We start from the raw sequence: 26,852 nt of genomic DNA on the forward strand, positions 1-26,852 counted from the left end.
GCGAGCGATCCCAGTTCGCGCGACAATAAGAGACAATTGCGCATGCGGTGGGTAATACCGTCAGGAATTCGAGTCGATCATTAATGCGTCGTCGAACAGAATTCTCTTGCGCGACCGCCCTCCTCGTATAACGCAAGCGCGCAATAATTTCCACCTGTCCGCAGACCATACGTGTTCCGGGTGTCGTAGTTCCGCGTCGGCGAGTAGTTCGCGATTTCATGGAACAAATGCTTTCACGCTGACTGCGAATGCATTACGGTGTCAGCGTGTCGTTTGCTGCACCTTTCATCCGAGACATAAATTGTGCGCTCGTACGGTCTCGCTGAAGTCTGCGGAATTCCGACTGCTAAAAAGCAGGCTCTTGCTCTGAAAAGCGATTTTTCTTGCTTAGACTCTTGATGATGCATGACGAGATGCGATACACATTGTCGCAGCAAGGGTTACTCAATTCTCGTGGACTCGTCTTCGACCAAAATGTGTTTATTGTTCACGTAAATCGCTTCAGTGCATTTCTCGCTATCTCCTGCAAAATATCGCGTATCCTGAAAACTCGCTTAAACAGCTTACGTATAGCTTAAGTAGATATTCGTCGCTCGAGTGCACTCCCGGGCGCATTGGTCGTCCAATTCCATTTTGGAGAAAGGCCGAGGCGCACCTGAGACGACAGACGACAACGAAATCGTTTTCGCGCGGTGAAATCCTCCACATCTATCGATTTGCACAGTAAACTTGCGGAAACTTCTGCGGAACGTGTAGATTTCGCGAAGAATAAAGTTTACTTAAGCGAACGTCACGGTACAAAAGATTATCTGTTGCGGCTTGGAACAATTATAGTTTCCGTAATAAATATTATTTGTTACGCATTTATACATGCGCATCAAGAATCTTGTGTTAATTTTTTATTATGCCATGTCTTTAAAGAGATGTAACTTTCTTCGAAGGGAGAACAGTCTTTGAGGTTTCAGATGCGTACATTATCGGCTATGACTAAATCGTAGATCTTTATGACTCACCCCATCCGGATGATATTTCGGCACGCCGCTCGGCGTTGTGTTGCTTCCGCAAAACTCAGTCAGAACATCCTGCAGTTTCCGCGTGGAATCTAAGAAAAAGAAGAGAAACTGTTGAGAACTGCACAACTTGTCACGATCAATCAACTCTCGCCGTAAAATATTGGAACGAAGCGACAATCAAATACCAAGGAGTCATCGAAAACGTATCAGATAACACAAGTCAAAAATCTTGCGAAAAATGTTAAATCTTGTAAATTAGAATTTTGTTGCAAAAAGCATACACACTGATACAAATACGTTGCAGTCGTTAATAAATTAATCTCTCGCGACATTTTCATTATCACACATACACGTACATACACGTCGCGAGCGAACGCAGTACGAATAAGTTCTTCATTTTTTCTGATGGATTAGACCGCGAGGAAAGAGCGGGGGCGGACGATTGATCGACCATTTGGGATTCACTGTTTACAGAAGAAACAACGATAAATTGACTAATAATAGGAGGCCATTGGCCTAATCTACCGCACCGACGTCATAATGCACTTAACGTACTGGGATATTTTCGTACGACCACTATTTTCGGCCACGATTGACGGCCACGACGATGGATCGCGTTCGGACGGTAAATGATTAACGCACCTAGCCGCAATTCGAGTTTCCGGTCCGACATCGGTCCACTGCCGACGATTATTGAACGCTCGGTTTAATAATAGGAAAACGTACGCAGAGACAGGTCAGGTATTAATTTTGACTGGATGTTTCACCGAGAGCCAATTGTAAAATCCTAATAAAAAATAACATATCGTTGTGCTGCTATATATCATCGTAAGCGTAGACACACCCATAGAAAAGATTTCTGGACTTAATGCTATTACTCTTTAATCTATCATAAAATAAGATCGCTATAGCGACAATCATATTTATTATTGAAAAGAAGCATATTTTAATCTTGAATAGAAAATTCGAAAATCTACATTTAAATAATCTTGGTGCTATCTCATTCATTTTCTCAGAAGGATTTAGATACAAATTTCTAGCAAGTTCAAAATATTCTTGATTTAACAATATTGTCAGATCTAAAAGACATCTTATTCTATTCTTCTAAGAGAATTTGTAGAATCTGCACAAAACGGCCAATATTTATGTGTTGCAATCGGGAAAGTGTTTCTGTGTTTCTGTTATTTACAATGAATAAGTGCAATACTCTACAAGAAATATTAAAAGATATGGAAATGTCTTATCTCGAATCTTATTTCTCAAGTAAGTATATTGTATATACTTGCTTACATTTCCATATCTTTTAATATTTCTTGCATTGTAAATAACAGAAACACTCCCGATTTTCGATTGCAACACATAAATATTGGCCGTTTTATCGGAATAAAGGACGCAGAAGCGCCGAGTCGACGAGCGACTGTGAGAAAATGATGCGTCGACATCGACGAAGCCTACTATAAAGTGGCGCTAATATCAAATTATTCTACATACAAGAATATATAAGCATAAATTTGTATATGTTACTCTTGTCTCAAGACAGTAAGACAATGTTATTTAATTGGAGAGAGAAGAATAGAAATTACTGATTTAAATTAAAAATTGTTTTATTTTCATATTTTTTATACTTGTAATACGATTAAATTAGTCAAGAATATTTTTCGTCTTGTTATCAGAAATCCTTTCTGAGGGTGCAGGCTCGTGTAGTGATTTAATAGACCGCTACGTTACTTCCATGCTTCAAAATCTCGCTGTTCCTACAGCGAAGCTGCGAGCTCTCTCCCGAGATGTTTCACGCAACGTTGCTCCATTGTGTATCACAAAGTGAAAGATCGCCGGGATGATCGTCGCATTATGATAATGTCAGCGAATTTGTCGACCAACGGCGCCGATTTATCCCGCCTGTGGGACGAAGCGCAGCGTTCGCACGATGAATTAGTGCCTCGGCTCGCGTGAGGAAGATATTAAACGTTGTGCATGTTGCTCCTTCTCGAGAGACGTGTTGGCTCTCGCATCCAACGTTAACCAGATGTAAAATACTAGAGGAGACAACCTGCACGTTGTCAAGTCCGCGTCCGAGGAAAACTCGAGGCGCCCGAGGCGTTTTATGCGGAAAACTCGAAGCGCCCGTCATCGGCGGGTAAATCACGCGGAATTACACAGTGCTCGATAACACGATACGAATAATCTCGCCGCTCGAATCTGTTACGTCAGCAAGATTATACATATATCGGACGATTTTATACGCGGTGTTTGTTTTAATTCTTCATTTTGCGAGGAAGCCTGCAGTCGTCTCCTCGCTCAAAGAAATATTCGCGGATGTATGTCTATGGGGTTTTACCGCAAGATCATCTCGCGCATTGCATACTTTCAATTAAATTTATGCAGATTGCTCGCTGAATCTATTCTATTCTATTTATTCGATCAATATGCACGATGTTTCATAAGCAGAAGGAAACGGTGCGTATCTGGAGAAATGCAGGCTGCTTCCAGTTAACATTTTTTGACGCATCCATCGTCATGTATTTTAATAATTCTACACTATCCGACAAATTTGCACACACACACACACACGGGTGAGTGTCCCATTCTGTGTAATTAAGCAGAGCGAACTGCCACTTTATTCTAGTAAAATTTAATTGAGTTGAGTGCTATTTGTAGTTAAAGAAAGTGCTTTCTGGTACTGGTGTAACTTGAGAGCACTCGTTACAGCAAGCATACGAGAATAGTACATAACTTACAGCAATTAGGTAGTAAGTGCGTTTATCCACTTTAAAAATTACGTTTCAAAACGTTTCGGCAAATTGCCAGAACTTCTTATTGCGACCACGTACAGTTCGATTGTCACGGATATGGCAATTTGTACGTAACCCGTGTGCGTTTAATTATTAGGTACTCTGCAATGATCAATCAAAACTATCATTATGCTACATTACGTGTCGCCGTAATTCGATTTGCAACTAACATAACGATCGTTTCGGAGACATGCCGCCACTTCCATCGGTAGAATGTTTAAAGAACGCAATGGGCACTGCAAAAAGGTCATCTGTATTCATGGATGACTTTGTATGCGCGGAAAGTCTGTAAAGCTATTGTTGCGATTCGAAATGAACAAAATTAGGCCATGCAATTCGATTCACTCGCGCGACACTAGACGCGAATGATTGCCTGATTAAGTGGAGACTCGGGAACGTGTTTTGACAATATACCAGCAGATTGCAAATGTAGCGACAAGAAATTAAGCAACGAACGAGGAAATGAAATCGTAATGTGCTTCCTCTTGTTCAAGAAAAATTCTAGACCATGCACGTGTATGGACGTGTGTGTGTGAGATCGAATTTTCTCTAAGTGCCCACAAAAATAAATGACAGCATTGAATCAAACGTGCCAAGTACTGCCGGTGCTCCTTCCATTCTTTTGTTTTTTGCTACTTACAAGCTGCCAAATCTTGGAGCTGTTGGAATTCTGCTGGCGAGAGCTTATCCCAATGAAAGGCCATCCTTACTTCTGGTCTATGTGTCCCTGAGGACGAGCGGCCAGATGTTCGATACTGAAATTCGTCACCTGTAAATCAAAAGATATGGCTACCTGTAACATACGATCGCGTACTTTTTCGCGTACGGTCATATTTCATTATTTCCATATAAAACTTTCCATATAATATCTTATCGAATATCGCGCTTGGAGTTATTGGAGTTACTCGAATAATCGAAAAATGATACACCAATGTCCGATAAGCTTCAGTTTCATGAATAATTATACGATAAACCGTTAATATCGAATCAAGTTCACACACGCATACCTTGTCAAATTAGTTTATTGTCAAATTTATCGTTAAAAAGTGTTATTAGTATCTCGTAACATAGTTGTATTCTGTAATATAATATTCTTGCCCAGTCACGTAGCTTTTTACTTTAAATCAATTATCTGAAAACCAGGATAATTAAAAGCGATCGGAATGAAGATGTGGCAAAGCACGCATACGCGGTTTGCCTGGGTAAAATACCTGTTAAATCAACCTACACACCAGTAATAGTATTTACTGTTGATTTACTATCCGCTAGTGGTTCATGTTAATGTAGTCTCGTGCGATCTTCCACGTAGATTCGTTACGCATCAGTCGCGCTCGTGCTAAAATTACAGATTTACGGTCGCTGTGGCCGCTTTTCTCCCGCTGTAAACGCTCCTGCATGCAAGAGAGGGAATTCGAACGATCGAACGTATTTCTCCCGCAAACATGTGGCGGCGAATGGACATATGTTCTGCAAGCGGAATCCGCAACGTTCAATGAAACTCATTCGCCATTCGCTTCGAACGTATCTCCCTTTTCGTTGTACTTGTCTTTCACCAAGTAGTTTTAATTCGCAGAGAAAATACTGCGACATCCACATCTGACGTAAACCGGATTTTCCTTCGAAAATTTTCTTACGATTTGTGTTGTCCACGTCAGCCGTTAATCTGCGAATAATCTCAAGAAATAAAGTTCTTGGTAAACAATTTACCAATTTACGCATTACCCGTGATATTAAACGTTAAATCATTCTTTTTCTTTAAATAAAATTGTAATATCGAGTAAAGTTTGATGAATAGGAAATCTATTCATCTATTCACGAACATTTGTTTCTTTTTTAAAATTGCATTAATTATTCCTTTTTCTCGTAAATAACATATGCTCGGTATTATGAATAATGAAAATCCACTGTGCACGAGTGCACATGTATGTTTTCGCGAATATATTAATTTGTATAATGTATTTATGTTCAAAGTGGATATTTTGTGCACATTACGGTTTGAAACTGATATAAAAATTCGCTCTTACAAAGTGTTAATTAACGTTAATTCCTTTCAATATTATGAAGAATAATGATACAAAGCGAGAATTGGAGTATTATATTACATTATGACTTTTTTTAAATTGCTTCAGATATTTAACGATAACATTTCCGAAGAATGTTTGTTGCCCTTCTAATTTTCTTAATCCTTAAATATTACTAACATTTCTAAAATGTAACAATCGCAAGGAGAATCAAACTATTTCGCCAAGCAAATCATTTTGCTGTTCACCAACCACCATTGCTACACAATAACCTGCACGTAAATCGAGCGTGAGATACGCGAGAGCGGCAGCAATGTGAAAAAATGCCTGTTTCAGGTAACCGAGGATGAAGTATTTAAAAAGACTTATCGGCGAATTATCTTCGTCATTTCGTACGAGACCCTTAATCCGTAGCGTGCCGTTGATAACGAGCTTAATCGACGAACGCGACCTAACGCATGATCGCGTTAATCCCGCCGTGGTCGCTCGTCCACGCGATGTCACCCTGCAAAAGGTTCAATCGCCTCCCCCGCAGATGCAGAGCGATACATCGATAATTTCGCCGTATTACACATAATCCTCCACCCGATCGCGCAGCTCGCTCGCCCGCCCGTGTTTCGCGTTTAGCTCCGCAAGCAAGTAATGCAATTTTGTTGGTCCGCTGGCTTCTTCTCTGATTTACCATGCCGTCCATAGTCCCATGATACTTCCGCGTGCGAATAAAATGTCACCAATTGACGGTGCAGCGCTGTTGTTGTACAATAATTAGCCCCACATGCGAGTGAGCTCCGATGAAGGACAACCCCATGTTGCGGGTCTGGCGCATTGTCCGGAGAATAAATCTCGCGCACACACGGGGTACGGCGGGGTTGTTTTGCGCGGGAGACCCCTACTGACACTCTTGGCCGAAGTGTCACAGCGGCGCGAGGAATCACATGCGCGAACTCGTTTGAGAGATGTATGGGCGGGCGTGTCTCGGAAATCCCGGTGACTCGTAAATGATTTTAGAGACTTTGGATTTTATTTAGATAGTATGTAGAGGTGCATATTGTATGCAAAATGTGAGTTGTATGCATAACGTGTACATAATAATTTTTTGTTGCATCTATATCTTGAGGCTTGCGGAGCGTGTGCAGCGTAACGCGGCGCGAGGGAACGAGGAAAAAGTTTATTTTCCACGGATTTTCCCGATACCCCGCTGCAATTGTAAAGCCTTCCAGCGAGGAAAACATTTTTTTTTCACGACCTATGAAATACTGCGCTGTTGCGCATGTTTGTATAGTTCCTCGTCCTCTTTTTTTCAGTTGACAAATTGCTGCTTCCCGCCTATGGCGTATCACGACCGAGGGAATTGAATTTCACAGTTTTTCCTGCGGATTCTCGGTTTTACTTTTGTCACGCCGGACATATTTCTACGTAATTATGCACCCGTCCGCATACCTTGTCATTATCTGTCTCTTTTTGCAAAAAGCAATTTTAAATTAATCCACAAAGATGTGTATTTACGAGTTTGAAGATAAATCACGAAGACGTTCATTTCGCCGGTAATTTAATGCGTTATCCATTGCCTAAATTAGCGAATAACGCGGCATCCCCACCGACACCGTAAATCCCGAGGAGATCCGTGCGTCGTCGTCGTTCGCGGTTTAATTTCGACTATGTTTACAATGTAACCGGAATTGCGTTCCTTGCTCGGTATAAGAAGGCGCCGTCGTCCAATGTCTCGTGTTACAACGCGGGCATCTCGCTTACAACGACCGATGGAACCGCTGACGGAAGGTAGTTAAGTAAATTTATTATCCCGCCCCAACAGCCAAGTGAAATATATATACGCCATCGTCAGTTAGCCATGATAGGAACCCCGTACGTTTACGAAGACAAGCGTGACACATGGTATATCAGTCGTTCGTGTACAATGTACACATGTGCCGGGTGTAGCGTATATCGCACATTAACAGTTACTTGAAAGTTTATGTTTTTTTTCTGGCAGTACCTGCTGAACGTATTTTATTGCAACATATATCTCGGTTGCGCTGGCAAACTCTTCTTTACGGCCGAATCTTATTTTTAGATGATTGAGGTCGTGCATCTGCGCGTCCGTATCTAATTTTGTTATTAATAATATTTATGAGGAAGTTGACCATTTTGATAAATGTTTTTCTGCCTGAGCTTATAGGAGTCATCTATGTATTGTGTTGGCATTTGCGCGGACCTTTTTAGCAAAATGTAAACGACATTAATTCTTAAATACAAAGCCTTACGTTTAAATTTTGCTAAAAAAATTCGCACGAATTTGCCGGCTAAACCAATATTTTCTACGCGAGCATCATTATAAAATAATAGAACGAGCAGCAGATTTCCATATCGGATGTCTGTCGCACATCAGCAATTTCTACTTGCCCTCCGGGCATCATCTGGTAGTACTCATTTTCACTTTACCGAGATCGAATATATCACACTTAGCATTTCCACGATTTTTTAATTACAGAAAGTTCCGGGTCGCCGTCAATCGTAATACTGACGAAATAAAATTTAAGAGGCCGATCAATGGAGCAAGTAAAAACTTCCCCGTCGTTCGTTTGCGCTGATACGATGGTAATTGATTTACGATAATGCCACGGTGAATGTGCGTCGCTGAAAGCTCAGAGGATTTACGGGAAGGTACGTAAAGTCCAACAAAGTCCAGCCTATCTTTCTCTCTAATAGAATAATTCGCGCTATGTGCTGGGAACCACGTACTCGCAATTAAAACCGCGTAGGGCGGAGAGGCCTTGTGAAGATGTCCCTGTGTGGGTGCGTGTCCGTTGGATGAAAAATGCGATTGCTGGAAAAGGCACGGGATCATGGGAAATCGCGCGGTTATTAGTAATTATCTCGAACGAAAGAAACGTTTTGGTTTTGAGGAATCTTAGCAATGAATATTACGTCGCCAGACGCAATGCTGTAACTGTGTCACGATTACATGTGTACGTGTGTTGCGTAGCATGATTTATAATGTGAATTGAAATTGTGCAGCGTAGCTCAAAATGAAAAGCGAGGAAAATATCTTTCGAGGTTCCGTAAAAGATTTGTTAAATATTTGCTTTTCCGAGAAGCTAATGAACTCGACTGTGGCACTTAATGTTTCTGCATTGGCGGCAATTAGTTGGATTAGGAGAATAATTGGGACATCCCTGAGGCGCACCTTGTTATGTTGCATATATCTGTAGTCTATGCATATATCTAATTTACGCAGTACGTCATGATAATGCACTCGTATAGAAGCTTAAAATTAGTCGCATTGCGCGTTTGCCCGCGTATCATGCCCAGAACAATGCCAAGAATACACCACGAGTATAATTATCAGCGTTGCAGCGAGAGTAATTTTTTAATAGATATCGCGTCGGTCATCGCGTTTCGCGCTAACGAGATAATTGCATCAAGTGTTCCCTTTTAAAGTAAGCGTGATATGTATGTGCATACCAGCGTTATTCTCAGGAAGTTGCACGTGTCCGATTTTATGCATTGATAAAGCTCAAGCAAGCACAAGCCACTCTATAATTAGTCGATAAAAATACACGCATTAGAGAAAGCGCAACGCGAGCTCTCTCGAAAAGTCGGCTTCAAAAGCGGAACGGCTCTCTCTCTCTCTCTCTCTCTCTCTCTCGCACACAATCATCGCTGTAGTCTTACAGAATATTACGTCACGAAACATAACTCCATCATGAAACCTGATATAATTTCGAAAAATCTTGCTTCGTAAAAAAGCTCTGGCAGATGGACGCAGGCGGTCTTCCTCTTTCGGAGCAACTCCAAGATTGCGCCTACTTATTCACGCTTAATCGCGCGACTCAGATCGTGAGCGATCGTACGAACGATACTCGTTATATACGTATAATATTGGGTTGTAACAAATGTCCGTAAAGTTGTTTAATTTTTTTTTAATGGAAAAAAGATGATAAGAGAGAGTGTTCTAGAAAGATGGAATCATGAAGCTACTGCAAAGATGGCAAATATTAGTAGAATAAGACGGCGAATATGTAGTTGAATAAATATTTATATACAGGGTGGCCCATTTTAATTTATACAGTCGATTTTTTAAAAAACTAAAAGAGATACGAAAAAATGTTTCAGACAGACATGTCACGATTTCGAGGGGGACATAAGATGATACCATTGGTTTGACCTTGAATAGTCGTTTGAAGGTCACGCGAAGATCACCTTCAATTTCTTAAATTGAAACCCCAACTTTTTATTGCAGATTCTTATTCTCCATCGAAAAGTAAGTAACTTTTGTCTGAAACATTTTTCCGAAAAATGTCATCTTATGTCCTTAAAATGTTCTCAAACTCATCTTGAAGATCATTTTAAGGACATAAGATGACATTTTTCGGAAAAATGTTTCAGACAAAAGTTACTTACTTTTCGATGGAGAATAAGAATCTGCAATAAAAAGTTGGGGTTTCAATTTAAGAAATTGAAGGTGATCTTCGCGTGACCTTCAAACGACTATTCGAGGTCAAACCAATGGTATCATCTTATGTCCCCCTCGAAATCGTGACATGTTTGTCTGAAACATTTTTTCGTATCTCTTTTAGTGTTTTAAAAAATCGACTGTATAAATTAAAATGAGCCACCCTGTATATACAGGATGGCTCACGTAAAGTGTACAACTCAAAAACTCTAAAAACATTTGTCGTATCAAAAAGTTGTTCATGAGAAAGTTTCATTATAGAGATAGATAAATTTTATTGCTACTTCAGAAACACCAAGAAGTAGGGACTTGGTTTGCAAAAGAAAAGATCCTTATCCTCACTCATACCTTGCATTCCACACACACCCCAATAACAATAACATTAATAACACTATAACTACTATATATACTATACATTAAACCTACCTATAATCTATACCTAACTATTGCACGTACCTAACTTGCACATACCGTATCAGAATCTCCCCCTATGATCCTCCCTCTGTGGTGCTTGAATTCTCTGTACCCAGACTATTCCTAGATCTATCATTTATCAGAAAGTTTCATTATACAGGGTGTTTCCTCTAACTGTAACACTTAGAATATCTCTGCTTCCTTTGATGATATGAAAAAAGTCAAAGGACGAAAATTGTTCGATTCAAAGAGACTAGTACTCTGGTAAGAAAATTATTTTTTTGAATGTGACCTTTCACAAGATATCAAGGTCATGAACATTTTTTTAAATGAGATGGTATATTTTCCTTAACGAAATGATGTAGCTTGTAAAAAAAACAAATTCAACCATACAGAATATGTTGACCTTCAAATGACTTTGAACCACAAAAATCACGTTTAGGAAAAGAAACTCTATTTATTGTACGTATAACTACAAAGATATACCATTTTTACAGATGTTCGAAATGATTACCGTTTACTTCGATACACTTTCGAATTCGATGAATAAACGATTGTTTTACGTTTTTGAGAGATTCCGGAGTAATTGCGGTGCACGCACGCTGAATTCTTTTTCGCATATCTTCAGGTGTTGTCGGAATATCGCGATAAACTTCATTTTTTAGGTGTCCCCAAAGAAAAAAATCAAGAGGCGTAAGATCTGGTGATCGAGCCGGCCAAGAAATTCTTCCACCACGTCCAATCCAGCGATCAGGAAATGATTCGTTGAGTATGTTCCGTGCAAATGAAGTCTATGGTTGAATTTGTTTTTTTTACAAGCTACATCATTTCGTTAAGGAAAATATACCATCTCATTTAAAAAAATGTTCATGACCTTGATATCTTGTGAAAGGTCACATTCAAAAAAATAATTTTCTTACCAGAGTACTAGTCTCTTTGAATCGAACAATTTTCGTCCTTTGACTTTTTTCATATCATCAAAGGAAGCAGAGATATTCTAAGTGCTACAGTTAGAGGAAACACCCCGTATATACATACATATAGATAATAATTTGTCCTGGAATTTCATTAAAATAACGCTACGAACTTTTGTTACAACAAACTCGATATAATCATGGATGTTATTTTGGAAACGTCTCGCGCGATCCAGACATAATTCAGTTGATCCAGTAATTGCGTCCTCGCCGGTAATGAGCGACGTGCACTGAGCGTATTCCGAAGGCGTCGGCTAGCCATTTTTCTTCGCGGGAGCGTTTCGCCGCGCTTCCTGCCGCTATCAAAGACCGTTAATTAACGGCAATTACTCCATTAATTAACGGAGGGATTATACGGCTATCTAAGGAATTGACTTTGGGTCCGGCTGGAGATCCAGACGCGCCAACACGCGCGCACGTCGGAATAATGCACGTCGTAATTACGTAGCGTGCTGATAATCAATCCTCACCATAATAGCGGGGACCGTTCGATAACGACAACGCGAATAGCGGTGGCGTTGTATAATCGAACATATCTGATGGTTGTAATTCAGCGGGTAACAACTATGTTCAACTACGCGCGTGAACTTTCAACTTGTGTTTGCTCAACATCGTCGCGAGTGATTACTATACATGCAGAGTATTTGCAACGTGCAATTTTGCTGCAGTAACAAGCGCTCGGTACAGTCTACCTGTTAATAGCGGTAATGCGGAAAGTACTTTTTCGAACTTCAATTCTGTCACACGAAGTCATCAATATTCTCATCTTGTGTTCATAATTTCCACACGGTTATTGTAGTAAAAAAAATCAGAGTTATTGTATTCATCTTCTTTCTTTTGTTTTGGACAAATAAAGCGTATGATCAAATATATGTTACGTAATAATAACCACGATATACTATTCAACAATATTAACGTAACATGCACATATAAAAATGTGTGTATAACGGTATTTTGTTATACTGCACGAATATAAATAATTGACGTTCTCATGAAAGATAATGGAACATGCTCGCTGTGATATCGCAACAGTAGCAAAAAGAAAAAATACTTCGCATCAGATTTCGAACTTGAAAACGTCAAAGCCAGTTTGCGTGTATTTGATACGCAATATCTCGTTTGAAAAAATTTGAGATCCTGCACCTGGCAGTGGGACACACGAGAAGCGTTTAATACCGCGTTGGTCGTTTGCATCCAATGTCGTAAACCGTGTACAATGAGAGCTGATCGGGTATATCAAAGCGATATGAAATATGAATTGTGATACATCGAATGTGTCATAACGTGCACATATGTACATGTACACGGAAATATTAATCCTACGTTAGGATATGCATACATACAGTTGGTTATTATATTTATCCACACGAACGTTGTGCGTGTAAAATCATTACGCAGTCAAACCGGTATTTTGATTTCCGCTTTATGTAGATTATTTCGTCAAGCGTTTCGTCATTGATATTATTATTGATAAAAACGCAGTTGCATGATCGGGAACGCGATTGGAAGAGCTGCGGAAAGCTTTGTAACGTCATTTCCATTTTTTTCGAAAAAAAAAATGAATTTTTCAAACTACATGGAAATGCGATTGCCGATTGATTACAAGTTTTCCTCTACGAGTGTTCGAGGATTTAGGAGAATTCGATTTCCAAACGCTCGACTTCTGAATTTTTGCGGCGTCACTGACAATGCCGGACGATCGATGCTTGTAAAAACAGGAAAGCTTGCGTGGCGGAACAGCAAACGTGCTTACCTACATGAGAATAGGCAAGAAAGATGCGTCATGGGACGCGACGAGCATTTAATTAAAAACAGAGGCTTGGTCTCTCCGCTCTTTCTCTCGTCGCGGTCGTCTCGTCGAAAGAGCGAATGAATTACGCATAGCAAAGTTTATTTGATGCTGTAAAAACCGCAATAAACCGCTCACGATTTCTGGGTCGCCGTAAATAAAATCTGAACTGAATCGAGCAGCCCGTACAAGTAGAACAAATAATAAATGGCATGTTTGTTCCGTTTATGAACCGAAAAGTGAAGTAAATGGAGAAGCGAATGGTGTCGCTGTTAGTACATATAGATATACACATATATTTTTTCGTACAACATGGAAATCCAATTAGAGTCTACAGCATTAATGTACTTTTAACGTAATGAATGCTTTTTTAGCCTCAGATGTTATTTTTCCTTTCCAAGCTATTATTTCAAGGTATGCTACGTTAATCCGCACTGATCTAGGATACTTTACTTTATGCTATGTTATATTGTTCTTGCGGAATAATCTATTTATCCAGAATATTGCTCCATGTTGCTCCATGCTGTTCTCCACATTATTAACTATTAACTGACTAACTGCGTACTCGTTAAAATACATTTAAGGATTCAAAATTGAATCTTGCGCTACTACGAGGAGTACGTTCTCACGTAATTGCATGGAGAGAAACAGGTATACCAAATTACACTGCAATATCAAAGTATTCGTGAGCAGCACGTGTGAAGATTAATGACGTGACGTCTTCATGTGCATTTATAAGAAATCTAAAGATGGGTCCAGACATGTGTCGTATCACCGTATCGTATCATGATCGCGTATCACGATTAGCTTAGTGTGGACGGTGCGCCGTATCGCATCTGCGTATCGTATCTGTGTATCAAAATAATACGCAGATACGGTACGACCATGATCCATTCGAAGTCGGTATTTCGCCGAAACATCAAAGAAATGATGCGAGATACGGATACAGTCAGTGTGGACGCTTACCGATCCTGAGATCCTGACTCGATTCAGTCGCGTTGCTTCGTCTAGCGATCGCAAAGTTATGGCTAATCTTTTTTGAACAGGTATTACTTTCCTATATGTGGTGTCTATTTTGGAAATCTGTTTCCCCACCAAATTTATCAGGTACTCAAACTCAATGGGTGACATTCTTGTGAAGTTTTTGTACTGTCCACTAACAGATTGAAACTTTAAGTCGCGCAATAATTTTGGGCCACTGTATACTCCGCGATTCGCAAAAATTCTTTTTATCCACCACCGTCGTGATTTCCTCGGTTTCTTCAATAAATAATGAAGAAAAATGTAATTAACAGCAGCTAACTGTACAGACATTGTCTCCACAGCAGGTTAACGTGGAACGATACGTTAGATGGAAAATTAATAAAGAGATACAGATAAATGATACGGATACGGATTGAAAGCAAGGCCTTGGCGTATCATTATAACTAACGTATCCATATCATGCATGATACGCGATTATGATACGATACGATGATACGACACATATCTGGACCCACCTTAAGCGCTCGCACTTTTCCACCCCCGTGTCAGGAAATCTGATTAGCCGTAAGGGTTTCATTATGCGTCGAGACAGACAAGATCAAAAGTGTTCTTTCTCCCTCTCCCTCTCTTTCTTTTGGAAAAGCCGCCAGTGGCAGAGCCAAGGAACATCCGAGGACGGAGGGTGGTTTTCTGCCGATGGAGTGTTGGGGATAGTACTGTGGCTGTGGGGAAAGGGTGGAAAGTGCCACACGAAGGAATCAATACGTACTAACCGTCCGGAACACGTTTGAGCCGTTATCTCCGCAAAGTGACAAGACCGGCAACGACACGGAGGAGGTTGAAAAAAATTTTGATTCTCTCGAACGCGAACGTCTCCACCCTCGTGTCGTCATTGGTAGAAAGTAATCTCGGCTCTCCGTAGCCCGCAGGGCGTCGAGAAGCAGGGATGAATGAGCGCGCTCGGTGGTTGCTCGGTGATTTTCTCGTATTTTTCTCCCCAGCTCGGATTAAGAGCCCCCCCCCCCTCTATCCTTCTTTCTTGCTCTTGCAGGATCGTCCATGTAAGTAATGTGACATGCACTTTCCTCATATTACGGAGTAATTATTTCCCGCGAAGATGCGTGTAATATCAGACGCTAGAGTGATGCGTACGAGTTATTTCAGCGAATATCGATGAATCGTTTCCCTGTGGATCACTTTTTCGACACGAGCGAAGCTAAAGTTCAACTTGAATCAACTCGGTCATTTTTTGTGCTTCTTTCTTGTGCCGATATTATAATTCGAAATGTATTTCTTAAATTGCGACAAGTTTCAGATCAAGATCTCAAAGTTTGGCAATGAGTGCCCTGTAAGGGCACGGATATCCCGGGTCACCGCGTAAACCCGTGTTTTCATTTCGGGGATTTCAACAACGCTTAGAAACTTTTCGCGAAGAATGCAGACCGTGATGTCTCAAAGTTCGCGCACACACGTACACGCGAAAAGCTTTAAAATTCAGCGTCCCATCTGCGCGCTAGCACTGACGACGAGGTGTGCATAAACCCGCGACACTGGATATCGAGTACCGATACTTTTAGCCGCGTTGCAGATCCAAAGAGGCAAAAGCGTCAGTCCCATTTTGTTGGTGTGCTTCGAGCAAGACTGTTTTCGTTGCTCGAAGAATGTTGAGTAGGAATTGGTAGCGCTCTCCCCAGTCCACCCCCTGTCATTCACGATGCGATCGAAAGCGATGCCATCGACTGGCAGATGCAAGCAAATATTCAGTAACTCGTGGCAAACGGTCTCCAGGAGAACATTGTCGAGATATGAGGGAGGTGCAAGGACTTAAAATCCTTAAGTTTAATTAACTTCCTGCTTCGTGTAGCAAACGCTTGCGCGTTCGCGCTACGCGGATACGATTCCTCCCCGTAAGAATAAATGAAGATTCCATTCCCGCCGTCTCTGCGTTTTGCTATTTTAAAGTTTACCGTCCCGGGATGGAAATTACTTTTACTCGGAAAACTTGCGCCCTTTGCGAAACTTTAGTCCACTCTAATGCCGGTAATTCCAATTTAATATCTACCTATTGCAGTCGTTGCGAGAGCAGCGAAGACGAGCCGACGCACGCACGTGAGACATCTCGTCGATTCGTTAAATTCGGGACCATTGCCAATATTTTCCTCATCACGGCGGAATATTAGGGAAGGGTAGTTTTGCGCTTACCGAGGACGTGAGCGTCGAAAAATTGATGGAATCGCAATCATCGCGGCCGCGATTGAGAAACGCGCCAAGAAACTTTCGCGCTTCCGTTAGAGCTTCCGAAATATCGGGGTGATCGGAAGGCAAGTTTCCTATAATTAGGACGATAAATTGCGGGATATTCGACGGGAACGGAATCGCGATCCCGGGCGCGTGCTCATCAGTTGGTGGGAACCATTGGCAGGTCCGAGCGAGCGAACGGGCGAATCAGCAGCAGGAAATTTACGAGCTCGTCCGTAAAGCGGTTTAAGACCGTCGCGGACGATGCACTTTTTTGCTGGGAGAAGGTCAAAGGTGATACAGTCGCAACCTCCGCGCTGATTTATACGATGAGGTATAAATAAGATTCCTTCTTGACGCTGACTGGACATGATGAAATAATCGAACAATGATTTTTATTGATATTTCCACAACGATAAAACAATCCGTCAATTTTGTTGAATTTTTTATTGTTCAGTGTTAATTGGCGACAGAAATCTATATCTGCTGAATTAATATTTCACTTTGTGTATCATTTTATCTTCTTCGGCTCAGGCTTCCCTTCAGTTGGGAGCGACGATAATTCTGTGCGTTACTTTTCTACGAACGAAAAAGTCAAACATTCGGCATCTGTTTGATCTCACGTGAAACCGTCTCGAAACATCGATTATCCCTCGTCCAATTATAAATTCGACAAATACCGAGGAAGTCTGATGATGTATCGATAATCTCTGGTAGGTATTCTCGGAATAGGTGCCAATAAAACGCTCTCGCAGTGTAACTCCGGAATAAAGCGCACTGCCAAGCTGCCGCTCGAGTGAATAAAAGTCCACGTGAATGGAGGCCGGTGTGTAATTCCAACATATAAAACCCGTAACGCGGTATCTGGAATTAACATCGCTTCCCAAAAACAGTTCGGAACATCGCAGATATCCAGTACGAATTCCACAGTTATCAAAAAACGATACTTGATCAGTGCATTGATACTTGATCAATGCACGTGTCGACGCGCGTTCGCAATATTTTTTCTTTCACGTTTTAGTTTCGCAACCAGGCAAACGATCCTGCGCGATGAGTGCCGCTGCGTGATTTGTGACGATCGTTTCGGAAATCCGTGGAACGGATATAAAATTATACAAAGCCAGCGGAGTGGGGGGCCGAGACGAGAGAGGAGATGAGGAGGCGAGTTTAAAAGATTCGCCGCGTTTGAGACCAGACTGGTTTTTTCTGGGAAAAAGCACTGGAGAAGAAGCTCTGTCGACTGATAAAGGGCAAAAGTACCCTCTGCCGAGAGGGAGACCGTCCCGTGTATGTGCACCTATACACGCACGCGCGCGCACACACCGACTGGGTGTATCATGACGAGGAAACTTCTTCCGCTCTCGTGTTCGACTTTTTCTCGCCGTTAGCATCGCGTAAAGGAGTTCCGGATTTTCTCTCCTCTTCGCCTTTTTCCTTTCCCCAGCTCCCGATGCTTCCGCAACTGACGACATGCCCGCTCGCTCGCTCGGTACGCTCGAGGGTGAAAAAGAAAGGGATAATGACGAAGGAAGAGCTAATTTGCGGTATTCATGCGGCGACGGCTGCGACGCCTCAAAGGAAATTCTGATCTCCGTGTGCTCGCGCGATCGGTGGGAGAGCCATTTACAATTAGCGCGCTATGTTCGCGCCGTTCGATCTCTGTCGCGAACTCGGCAGGTCACCCACACGGGAAGTCATCTCTCAGCGGACAGGTGTCATCGGCCCCTTTGACCGGAAGCTCCGGAGTGACGAGCATCGCTCGTGTTTCAATTGGCAATCCCGGATCTTGCGCCGCACTCGAGAGAGACTCGAGAACCTCGGATGCTGCTGAGCGCTGGTGGAAAACAGATAGATTTCCTGCGGCAGTCCGTGTTGTTTTAACACGTTGACTGTCACGCGAAATGTTAAAAAAATCCATCAAGCCACACCTGTCAAGACGAAGCGGCTTCTAAAATGAAATAAGACTCGACACGTGTAAAAACTTATTACTTATTGTCCAAATTGCCCTAACCAATCTCAATTGTGTATATCATGTTTCAATAAGTTTTTATTCAAAGTAGAAGAAAGACGTCAATATCGACATACCATTTTGTTTTTGGGAGATTATCTCTTAACTTAAAGCTCGAAATAAAAATTTGCGTACTATATAAGGTAAAAGTCCCAATAACTGGCCACTTTAGAAATACAAAGACAATATATCTAAAATTTAACGAAATATTAGGATTTTTATTAAAAATAGCTTGCATATACAACAAGATATTACTATTTTGTATCATATAGAAACAAAGAACTTTCATAATTTTTGCAGTATTGAATTAAAATTTAATTAAAATGTGAGTAGACTTGATGTACCAATACATGGCCATCAAAAAGCAATATGTCCTAGCGTCCAATTATTTAAGTCCCAATAACTAGCCATAATATTTGTAGCATATTCAAAATAATTTTATTGTAAAACAATTTATTCTGAGAAGGCGAAATAAGAAAAAAGTTAATAAAAATGCAAATAATAAGTTTATACTTATAATTATACTTATAGTTTATACTTATAATGCAAAGAATAAGTTGACTACTTCAAAATTTATACTATACTTATACTACATATCATACCAAATGAAGTAAAAACTTGCATGAAACTGAAAAAGTTTATGTAAAGTAATAAGACAATGCTATAATGTAAAAAATAAACTGAAAAGCAATTAAAAGTTTTGGGTTATATAAACTGCTTGACAGTTGCTTGCAGAAAATGAACTAAAAATCTTGCATAAAACGTAAAGAAACCTATACAATCTTATATAATATTGATACAAGTAACATTTAAGATTAAATATACTTATAAGTTTCCACAGAAAATGTTAAAATGGAGCATGAAAATTCACGTGTCAGTGGTTAGGTATTAGGACATACCATATGGACATAGGAATTGTTTTGTACCGATATATAGCCACGTAAATATTTATTTGAAAAATAATTTAAATATCAAATTTTTCCTTTTCTACTTACTAATTATAATTTTAAGATTCTATAACTATTTTATTTACGCAGATTAACCTAATATTATAATAATTATCATCTTAACAAGTACTACATTTTTCTTAATAAAATTGTAAGGAATCTAACAACATTCGCGGTGCACTCGTTTGCGATAATTTAAACTATTTGTCTTATATTTTAAACAAAACGTTTTTACCCACAATTTTTTATATAAGATACTTAATAATCAAATAAGATAAATCAGTAAAAATATCTTCGTAATATTGTATATACAGTTTAATAAAAAATATAATTCCCATCAATGGCTAGGTAATGGGACGTGGTTAGTCATTGGGACTTTTACCTTACTAGAGACTGTCTCCTATTAGATGATATTATATTTTTTATAATATCGTTTCTAGGTTTTAAGAAAATAACGTTTTTCTAAGACACACGAAAACTGAGCTCTGAGAAATTGGGCGTTAAAACCGACATATCTATTAAAAATAATGAAACATGTTAAAAATATGATAATATATTTAAATAAATGGTCCAAATAATATATTAAACGGTTCTATAATATAAATTTATTAAAAATGTAATGTTTCAATAATATTTATAACAGTATTTATGTAATAATATACAAAACACATATGCAATAAAAATAAAAATTCATGTCAAACATCATGTGTTCTGTCAAGGGTCGAAATAAAATTATGTTGATCGCAGAGTGGCGCACGTATCGTATAGAATGTGTCGGATTACGGCAAACTCTCAAATTTAAGTTCTAAATTTTTGAAATCGTATCGTAAAAAAAGTAATAAAGATAAAAATAAAAATAAAATATTTTTAGAAAGCTAAAAGCATGTAAAAGAACTTGATATTATAAAAAAAGATAATTACTGTTGTTTAAATTACGTAAGTTATCAAAGAAAAGTTATAGGAAAAAACTTTCGAACTTCAAGAACTCCATATAAGCTTATTTAGCATATAAACAATACGTTAACTAACTAAATAGATTTATGTTAGTTTTATATTAGTTTTGATAAAGTGTAACATTTACTTTCTGAGAAATAGAGATATGTCTCTTTAGAAGGTCTATGTCGGCGCTTTTCCTCTAAGTTTTTAAATTAAACTGTATTTATAGTAATATATTATTATATTGTTTTTATAATTTTATAATTTATTAGTCCTGTTATATCCTGTTGACTATCCTTCCAAATGCCTACTTAGATCATTCGTGATCAGGCAACTGTCACCCGTAGGATACGGGTGACGCGGCCCATTGGAAACTTTACGCGCCACCCGAGTGCGGATGACATGACAGTCAACGTTTTAATGGAAACTATAAGTTGTTGACTATAAGTTTCGGACGCAACGTGGAATTATCTTCTTCTCGTGAGACGCGCGCGTGGAATGATTTGACGTGGACTGATGTTTACTGACTGAAATGATAATGATTTGGAATAGTTGGGACGATTGGTTTCAACGAGAAATTGCACAATAACGTGCGCAATCATGTTAGAAAGTTACATGTACGTGTATTGCGAAATCTTTCTCTCGTATTACATCTGAAGGTATTCTCGGGATTGCAATGCGCATCGGGAATGGTAACAACTTTCCTTTGACGCGCCGCGACGTGTTAAAGTTCAAAGAAGCCAACCTGGCTCCAAAATGTTTCACCGGACTCGACACACGTATAGGTAATTCGATTTCGCGTATTGGACTCTCTGGTTGGTCGACGTATGTCAAGAACGCAACGCGGCTTTGTGTACGGTTTCATCCAGACGCAAATTAGAATCGCAAATTAAAGAATCGTACACTGGAAAAAAAATCTGGTTGCATTAATTAGAAATCTGGTAGGTTCAACCAGTTTGTCTGTTGGAAAATGGACGAATCAGAATTCCTTTAGGAATTACCAGATGAGCATGATTAATTCCTTCCTGTTAAATTTACCAGATTTTCTTGATAATAATACTAAATGTATTTAGTTAAATTAACATGACTGTTTAGTGAAAAGAAACGTTTTTCTGTTTCGTTACCGTGAGTTTTCTTGGATTGCTGTAAATGAAATATCATGTTGATATTTATACAGGATGTCCCGTAATAATCGCCTAACCTCTCGCATGCCAATAGAGCAGATCGAGATGAACAGAAAAGCCCCATATCATTTTGCGATATTCGCAATAATAATCGAAATATTGCATATTAAAGTCAAGCGAATCCAGAGCGCGCGGAGGCAAGTGCCGAGCCGCTCGAGGTATAGGATTATTATTGCCAATATCGCAAAATCGTATGGGACTTTTCTCTTCATCTCGATCTGCTCTATTGGCATACGAGAGGTTAGGCGATTATTACGGGACACCCTGTATAAAAAAATATAAGAAGAGAACGCGTTTTTTCATCCGCCATCACTTCACAGCCATTCCACTAACTAATTTCATTTCACTACAGGAGGAAAACGTGCCGTCCGTGCCGATCCGTTTCCCGAACATGCATCAACACGCACGACACGAAACAATAGAATGCTGCTGGAGTGCCCTGCGATTAACCAGAATTCTGATTGCATCTTCGTTTGTTCTTATGTCTAGTGTAATATAACTAGAAGTTTTATAGATCCAACTGGAAAATAATAACCAAATTCTTACAGTACAGTCCATCAAACGTTCTAGTTATAAAATATCCAGTGCTATCGTGATAACTAGAAATTCTTGGTTAGTTTAACCAAAATGCATTCTATCAGATACGTCTTGTTGATACGATCAAATCATTTTTCTCAGTGTACAATTGAGCATTATTTCGAACTGTTTTTCGATCAAGTTCATCGCGCGCGATCATCGGTTTGATCGATTGCAGATGAAAGATAGTCATCTGGATTGAAAAATTCTGCGACACGTGTACCCGTGTTTACGCAAGAGAATGATGCAAGAGAACTTTCTACGCGTTCCGCTGCAAGGCAGAAGGCTGCCAAATGTGCATAGAGAGCGATGCATCCAACTGACAAACTATTTACCGTGAGACATGTAAAGCTCTATCGCAATTAAACTCTCGATAAACAAGCAAGCGGTGCGATCGTTCCTTTTTGCAAATGTTTTTTTTCATTTAGCCGACGTAAACATACGTGGAAAATTAAATTTATAACTCAGTCACCGAAAGGAGCCCTCCCACACGTCAAACTTTTATTATACGAGCAAAAATAATTTTCAGAAAGGAACAAATGGATTTCGTCAGGAAAGAAATCCTCGTTGATATATTATCAACGCGTTTCGGATGTCTCTCATTATCGTTCTCTGAATTGCCGCAAATATCTGAAATTGTTGTTCTTTATATACAGGGTGTCCCGGGTTTTAACCGACAAACTGCGGGAGCATATTCTACTAGTGGAAATAAGAAAAAATTCTTATATCGAGTTTGCTTAGAAATGCTTTATTACAAAGTTATAAACCAATATTGAAAAGAAATATGAGATAAGTAACAACGGAACATAGTGTAGAATTTGGAAGGTCGAAGATGTTTACGTTATGTGTATTCACATGTATTCATGTTCACTATGTTGAAACGATTCAGTATGATTGTTACTTTCACAACAGTAGCTGTTAGATTTCAATCGTCGTGTCAACTAGCAATTACTATCAGAATGCCAAAAGTGTTTTCAAATGAGGAATACACTGATGTTCATTTCGTGTACGGATTCTGTGACGGAAATGCACGAGCTGCCGTACGAGAGTATCAACGTAGATTTCCTAACAGGAGAGTACCAGATAGATTTAAAGCAACGAATTACTAATTCAGTTACTGAGACGCAACAAAATTTTCAGGAATGTCGTACTGTAACAAATTCTGTACTACGTCGATGTCTAGCTTGTATCGATGTGCAAGGCCAACATTTTGAAATGCGTCACTAAATCATTGCGTAGATAATTTATATTTTTGTGAAAAAATCCGTTGTTACTTATCTGATATTTCTTTTGAATATTGGTTTATAACTTTGTAATAAAGCATTTCTAAGCAAACTCGATATAAGAATTTTTTCTTATTTCCACTAGTAGAATATGCTCCCGCAGTTTGTCGGTTAAAACCCTGGACACCCTGTATAATCTGGCACTCGCGAACAAAATATGCGAACAAGCGGAATGATTCGTGCGCGTATGTACGCCTGTCCGCGAAACGCATGAATTTTGCGTAGCTTCGTAATCGACGACGATGACGATGACGGCGACGGCAGCACGACGCGACGCCCGGCTCCGTCGCGCGTGCAGAAATGAATTTATGTGAACGCCGTGTGTAACCCACCTACGCCGGCATATATACCCGAGTTCCGCGAACTCGACCCGAAGCCTCGTCCATAAATTTCCCCGCCGAATGGCCGCTTTTTGCAGCGCGAAGACGTGCGCGCGTTACACGAACGGTTACATGCCGTTGTGTAATATCGCCGGCATCGGAAGAAATATTGGATTGACCGGAAAGTACATGCCGATCCGCTCAGCAAAATGCAAATGCAAAACTCTGTTGTATTAAAAATCAATACACACTTTTGCATTTGAATCCTGCAAAACAAATCAGCACGGATCTTCCGGTAGCGCAAAACTTTGCATTAATTTTTAATATTTTTAAATTTGAATCTCGTTAAGGGAGTCGGCATGAACCGTTCCCGGTGAACTCGATATATGTTTCATCCTTTCCGATAATGCTGACTTTTCGAAATTGGTCCGCAGAAAAAAGTGCTGAGTAGAGAAAAGCTTCTCACGTCGCTATTGATATCATTGTCATTATTGCGTTCAGATATTAACAATGTCAGTAACAAGCATCATTCGATTTGACAAAACGAGCAATGCTAGTTTTGATTTAAGAAAATATACTCTTGATCTTTTAACATTCCACGTCCACTTACTTCTGGCTTTTGTTTGTTGGATTCTGACAAGAAATTTCTTGGAACGAGATAATAAAGTATAAAATTTCTGCGAGCAAGACGAGTTTCCAAGCAGAAGATAAAGTCATGTAAAAATCAAAATGACAGCCAAATGACATAAAAAATAATTAAAAACTTGAGTTTAGCCAGTCGACATCATATTGACGTCATCGTGACGTCCTGCTTATGTAACATAAATTGTGTACCAACGCGCGTTGCAACGCAAATACTCGTGTGCAACACTTGCCAGTAGAAAAGTACTATACTGCTCAGCCGCAAGTATTGCAAATATGTACATATATTTTCACAGCTAAGCTTGTCCGTTCATTGAAAGGCAGATATACAATTTCGAGTTTCCGAACGGAACACCTACGGAAATATCCTGTCCCGCGACGCTATCTTCAATCCGTGCATCTCCCGCGCGATTGTTAAGTCGTCATGAATACACGCGCGCGGAACGCGAACATAATGCTCCGCGCGCAAATTACAGAAGCGCGAACGGGCGTTAGGCAAGTTTTACGCTTGCGGTATTTACGGTTCGCGCACACCGTCGCATTGTGTGTACCACCCTCGCTTTACGTAAATTATATCGCCATATGTTTCCGAGCAAGCGTAATTTAATTCGCGTTCTCTGCGCCCGCGCGCGCCGCCTACGATCCGTCATTAAAATCGCGAATGAAATCGTCGCGGCGCGCGCGATTGTTTATTTGCTCGAAGCTGCGGATTGTTTCGCTCTCATCGTCGGTCCTTGCGGTCCATAATTATGCTGGCACGGGCGCAACTCGGCGTCGCATCGCGCGCGATTAAAGATTCGCGCGGATTCATGGGAATCTTAAAATATAACGGGCACGTAAATATAGCGGCGCGCGGGTTCCGCGGATGCGATTTATGGGACAACGTGATACGAATATCGAGATTCGAGATATTGTTCCACGTGCGCTAGGTACATATATACGTATACGTACATACCGATACACGTGCGAGCGTATATTGGAATGAGCTCGCGCAAAAGTGGCCGGCCGCGTATTATAAACCGCGTGTCTCAACGGCAATTTGCAGGCGACATGACGTGACCGCGCGATTTAACGCACCACACACGCACCAAACACCGTTTATTTATGTAAATGTCAGTGCGGATGCATTTATGTGCCGCGTGATACATGCGCGCACGTTCCCGCGCGTACGCGCTTTTTGCGTCGAATCTGTCGAAACTTGCGGCGAAGTAGAATGTACCGTCTTTTGTACTTCGCGGCAGGCACTTTTCACTTACACGCCGCCGATCATGCAATCAATTACGTGCAACTAAGTGTAAATGACATTATTATTATTAGGTAATTAATTAAATAATCCGAGTCGCGTCTAGATTCGAAACAGCTCAATGTAGCGATGTTTTGGACAATCTTATTTTTTGTTTTTTAAAGATTGTTTATCCTGCTTTAAAATTAATATACGACAAGCTACATTGTGCTGTCTTAAATATTCGATTGTAACGAAAGTCTATAACGTTGTTTAATTTTGTTTTAATAAAGAAAAGATGACAAGTTCTGGAAAGATGGAATCATGAAGCTACCACAAAGATGGCAAGTGTTAGTAGAATAAGACAGCGCATATGTAGTTGAATAAATATATATGTTTGTGTGTATGCGTGTACATAACTATTTATTCAACTACATATACGCTGTCTTGTTCTACTATATATAATTATGATTATATAATTTAGTAATTTATTAATTATATATAATTACTATATATAATTATATTTCATTATATAATTTTGTGTTATGTATCTATCTATCTATCTATATATAATCTATATAATTTGATTAAAATAACGCTACGAACTTTTGTTCCAACCCAATATGTGTTTAGTTTGATTCATCGCCGTGTAGACATGACCTGGATTACTTATTAATGATTTAATATTTCGATTCCGCCTGCGCCGGATGATCGCCAGTCGCATTTGCCTTCAGATTTCGCATTCAGATTTCATCTCGTCGATTCTGACTCTTGCTCTTTCTCGCAAAAAACAGCTCATGAAATCCGGAAGCGCAGCGATAGACATGAGATCGCAGGACCAGAAGCAGCTATGGAAAAAAGCGAGACATGCAAATGCAGCTGTACAATGCGCCTCACAATGAATAACTAGCCAGCCAATTTCCGGCGGCCGTAAAATATCCCCGCGAAATGCCGCGAAATGATCGCGGAATATCGATGCGCAATCAATGGATGGAATCACGTGGAAACCGTGTCGCTCGATCGAGGTCTGCGTTCATTCCGAGGTATTCCACGGAA

The 26,852-nt window shown here is 40.0% G+C and overlaps 1 protein-coding gene across 3 annotated transcripts in view; it reads right to left on the minus strand.

Annotated features, from left to right (window-relative positions):
* Positions 1–26,852, minus strand: part of LOC105278591 (diacylglycerol kinase 1) — a 106,449-nt gene that overhangs the window by 52,256 nt on the left and 27,341 nt on the right. For all 3 annotated transcript variants that reach the window (XM_011337799.3, XM_026973472.1, XM_026973471.1), the window contains exons 2-3: positions 4,446–4,574; positions 1,014–1,102 (exon numbers count right to left, since the gene is read on the minus strand). In XM_011337799.3, coding sequence (XP_011336101.1) covers positions 1,014–1,102; positions 4,446–4,509 — 153 coding nt within the window. In that variant the 5' untranslated portion in view covers positions 4,510–4,574. The remainder of the gene's footprint in view (positions 1–1,013; positions 1,103–4,445; positions 4,575–26,852) is intronic.

Source organism: Ooceraea biroi, chromosome 10 (genome assembly GCF_003672135.1).
Source record: "Ooceraea biroi isolate clonal line C1 chromosome 10, Obir_v5.4, whole genome shotgun sequence".
In the NCBI taxonomy this organism is placed as follows: Eukaryota; Metazoa; Arthropoda; class Insecta; order Hymenoptera; family Formicidae; genus Ooceraea; species Ooceraea biroi.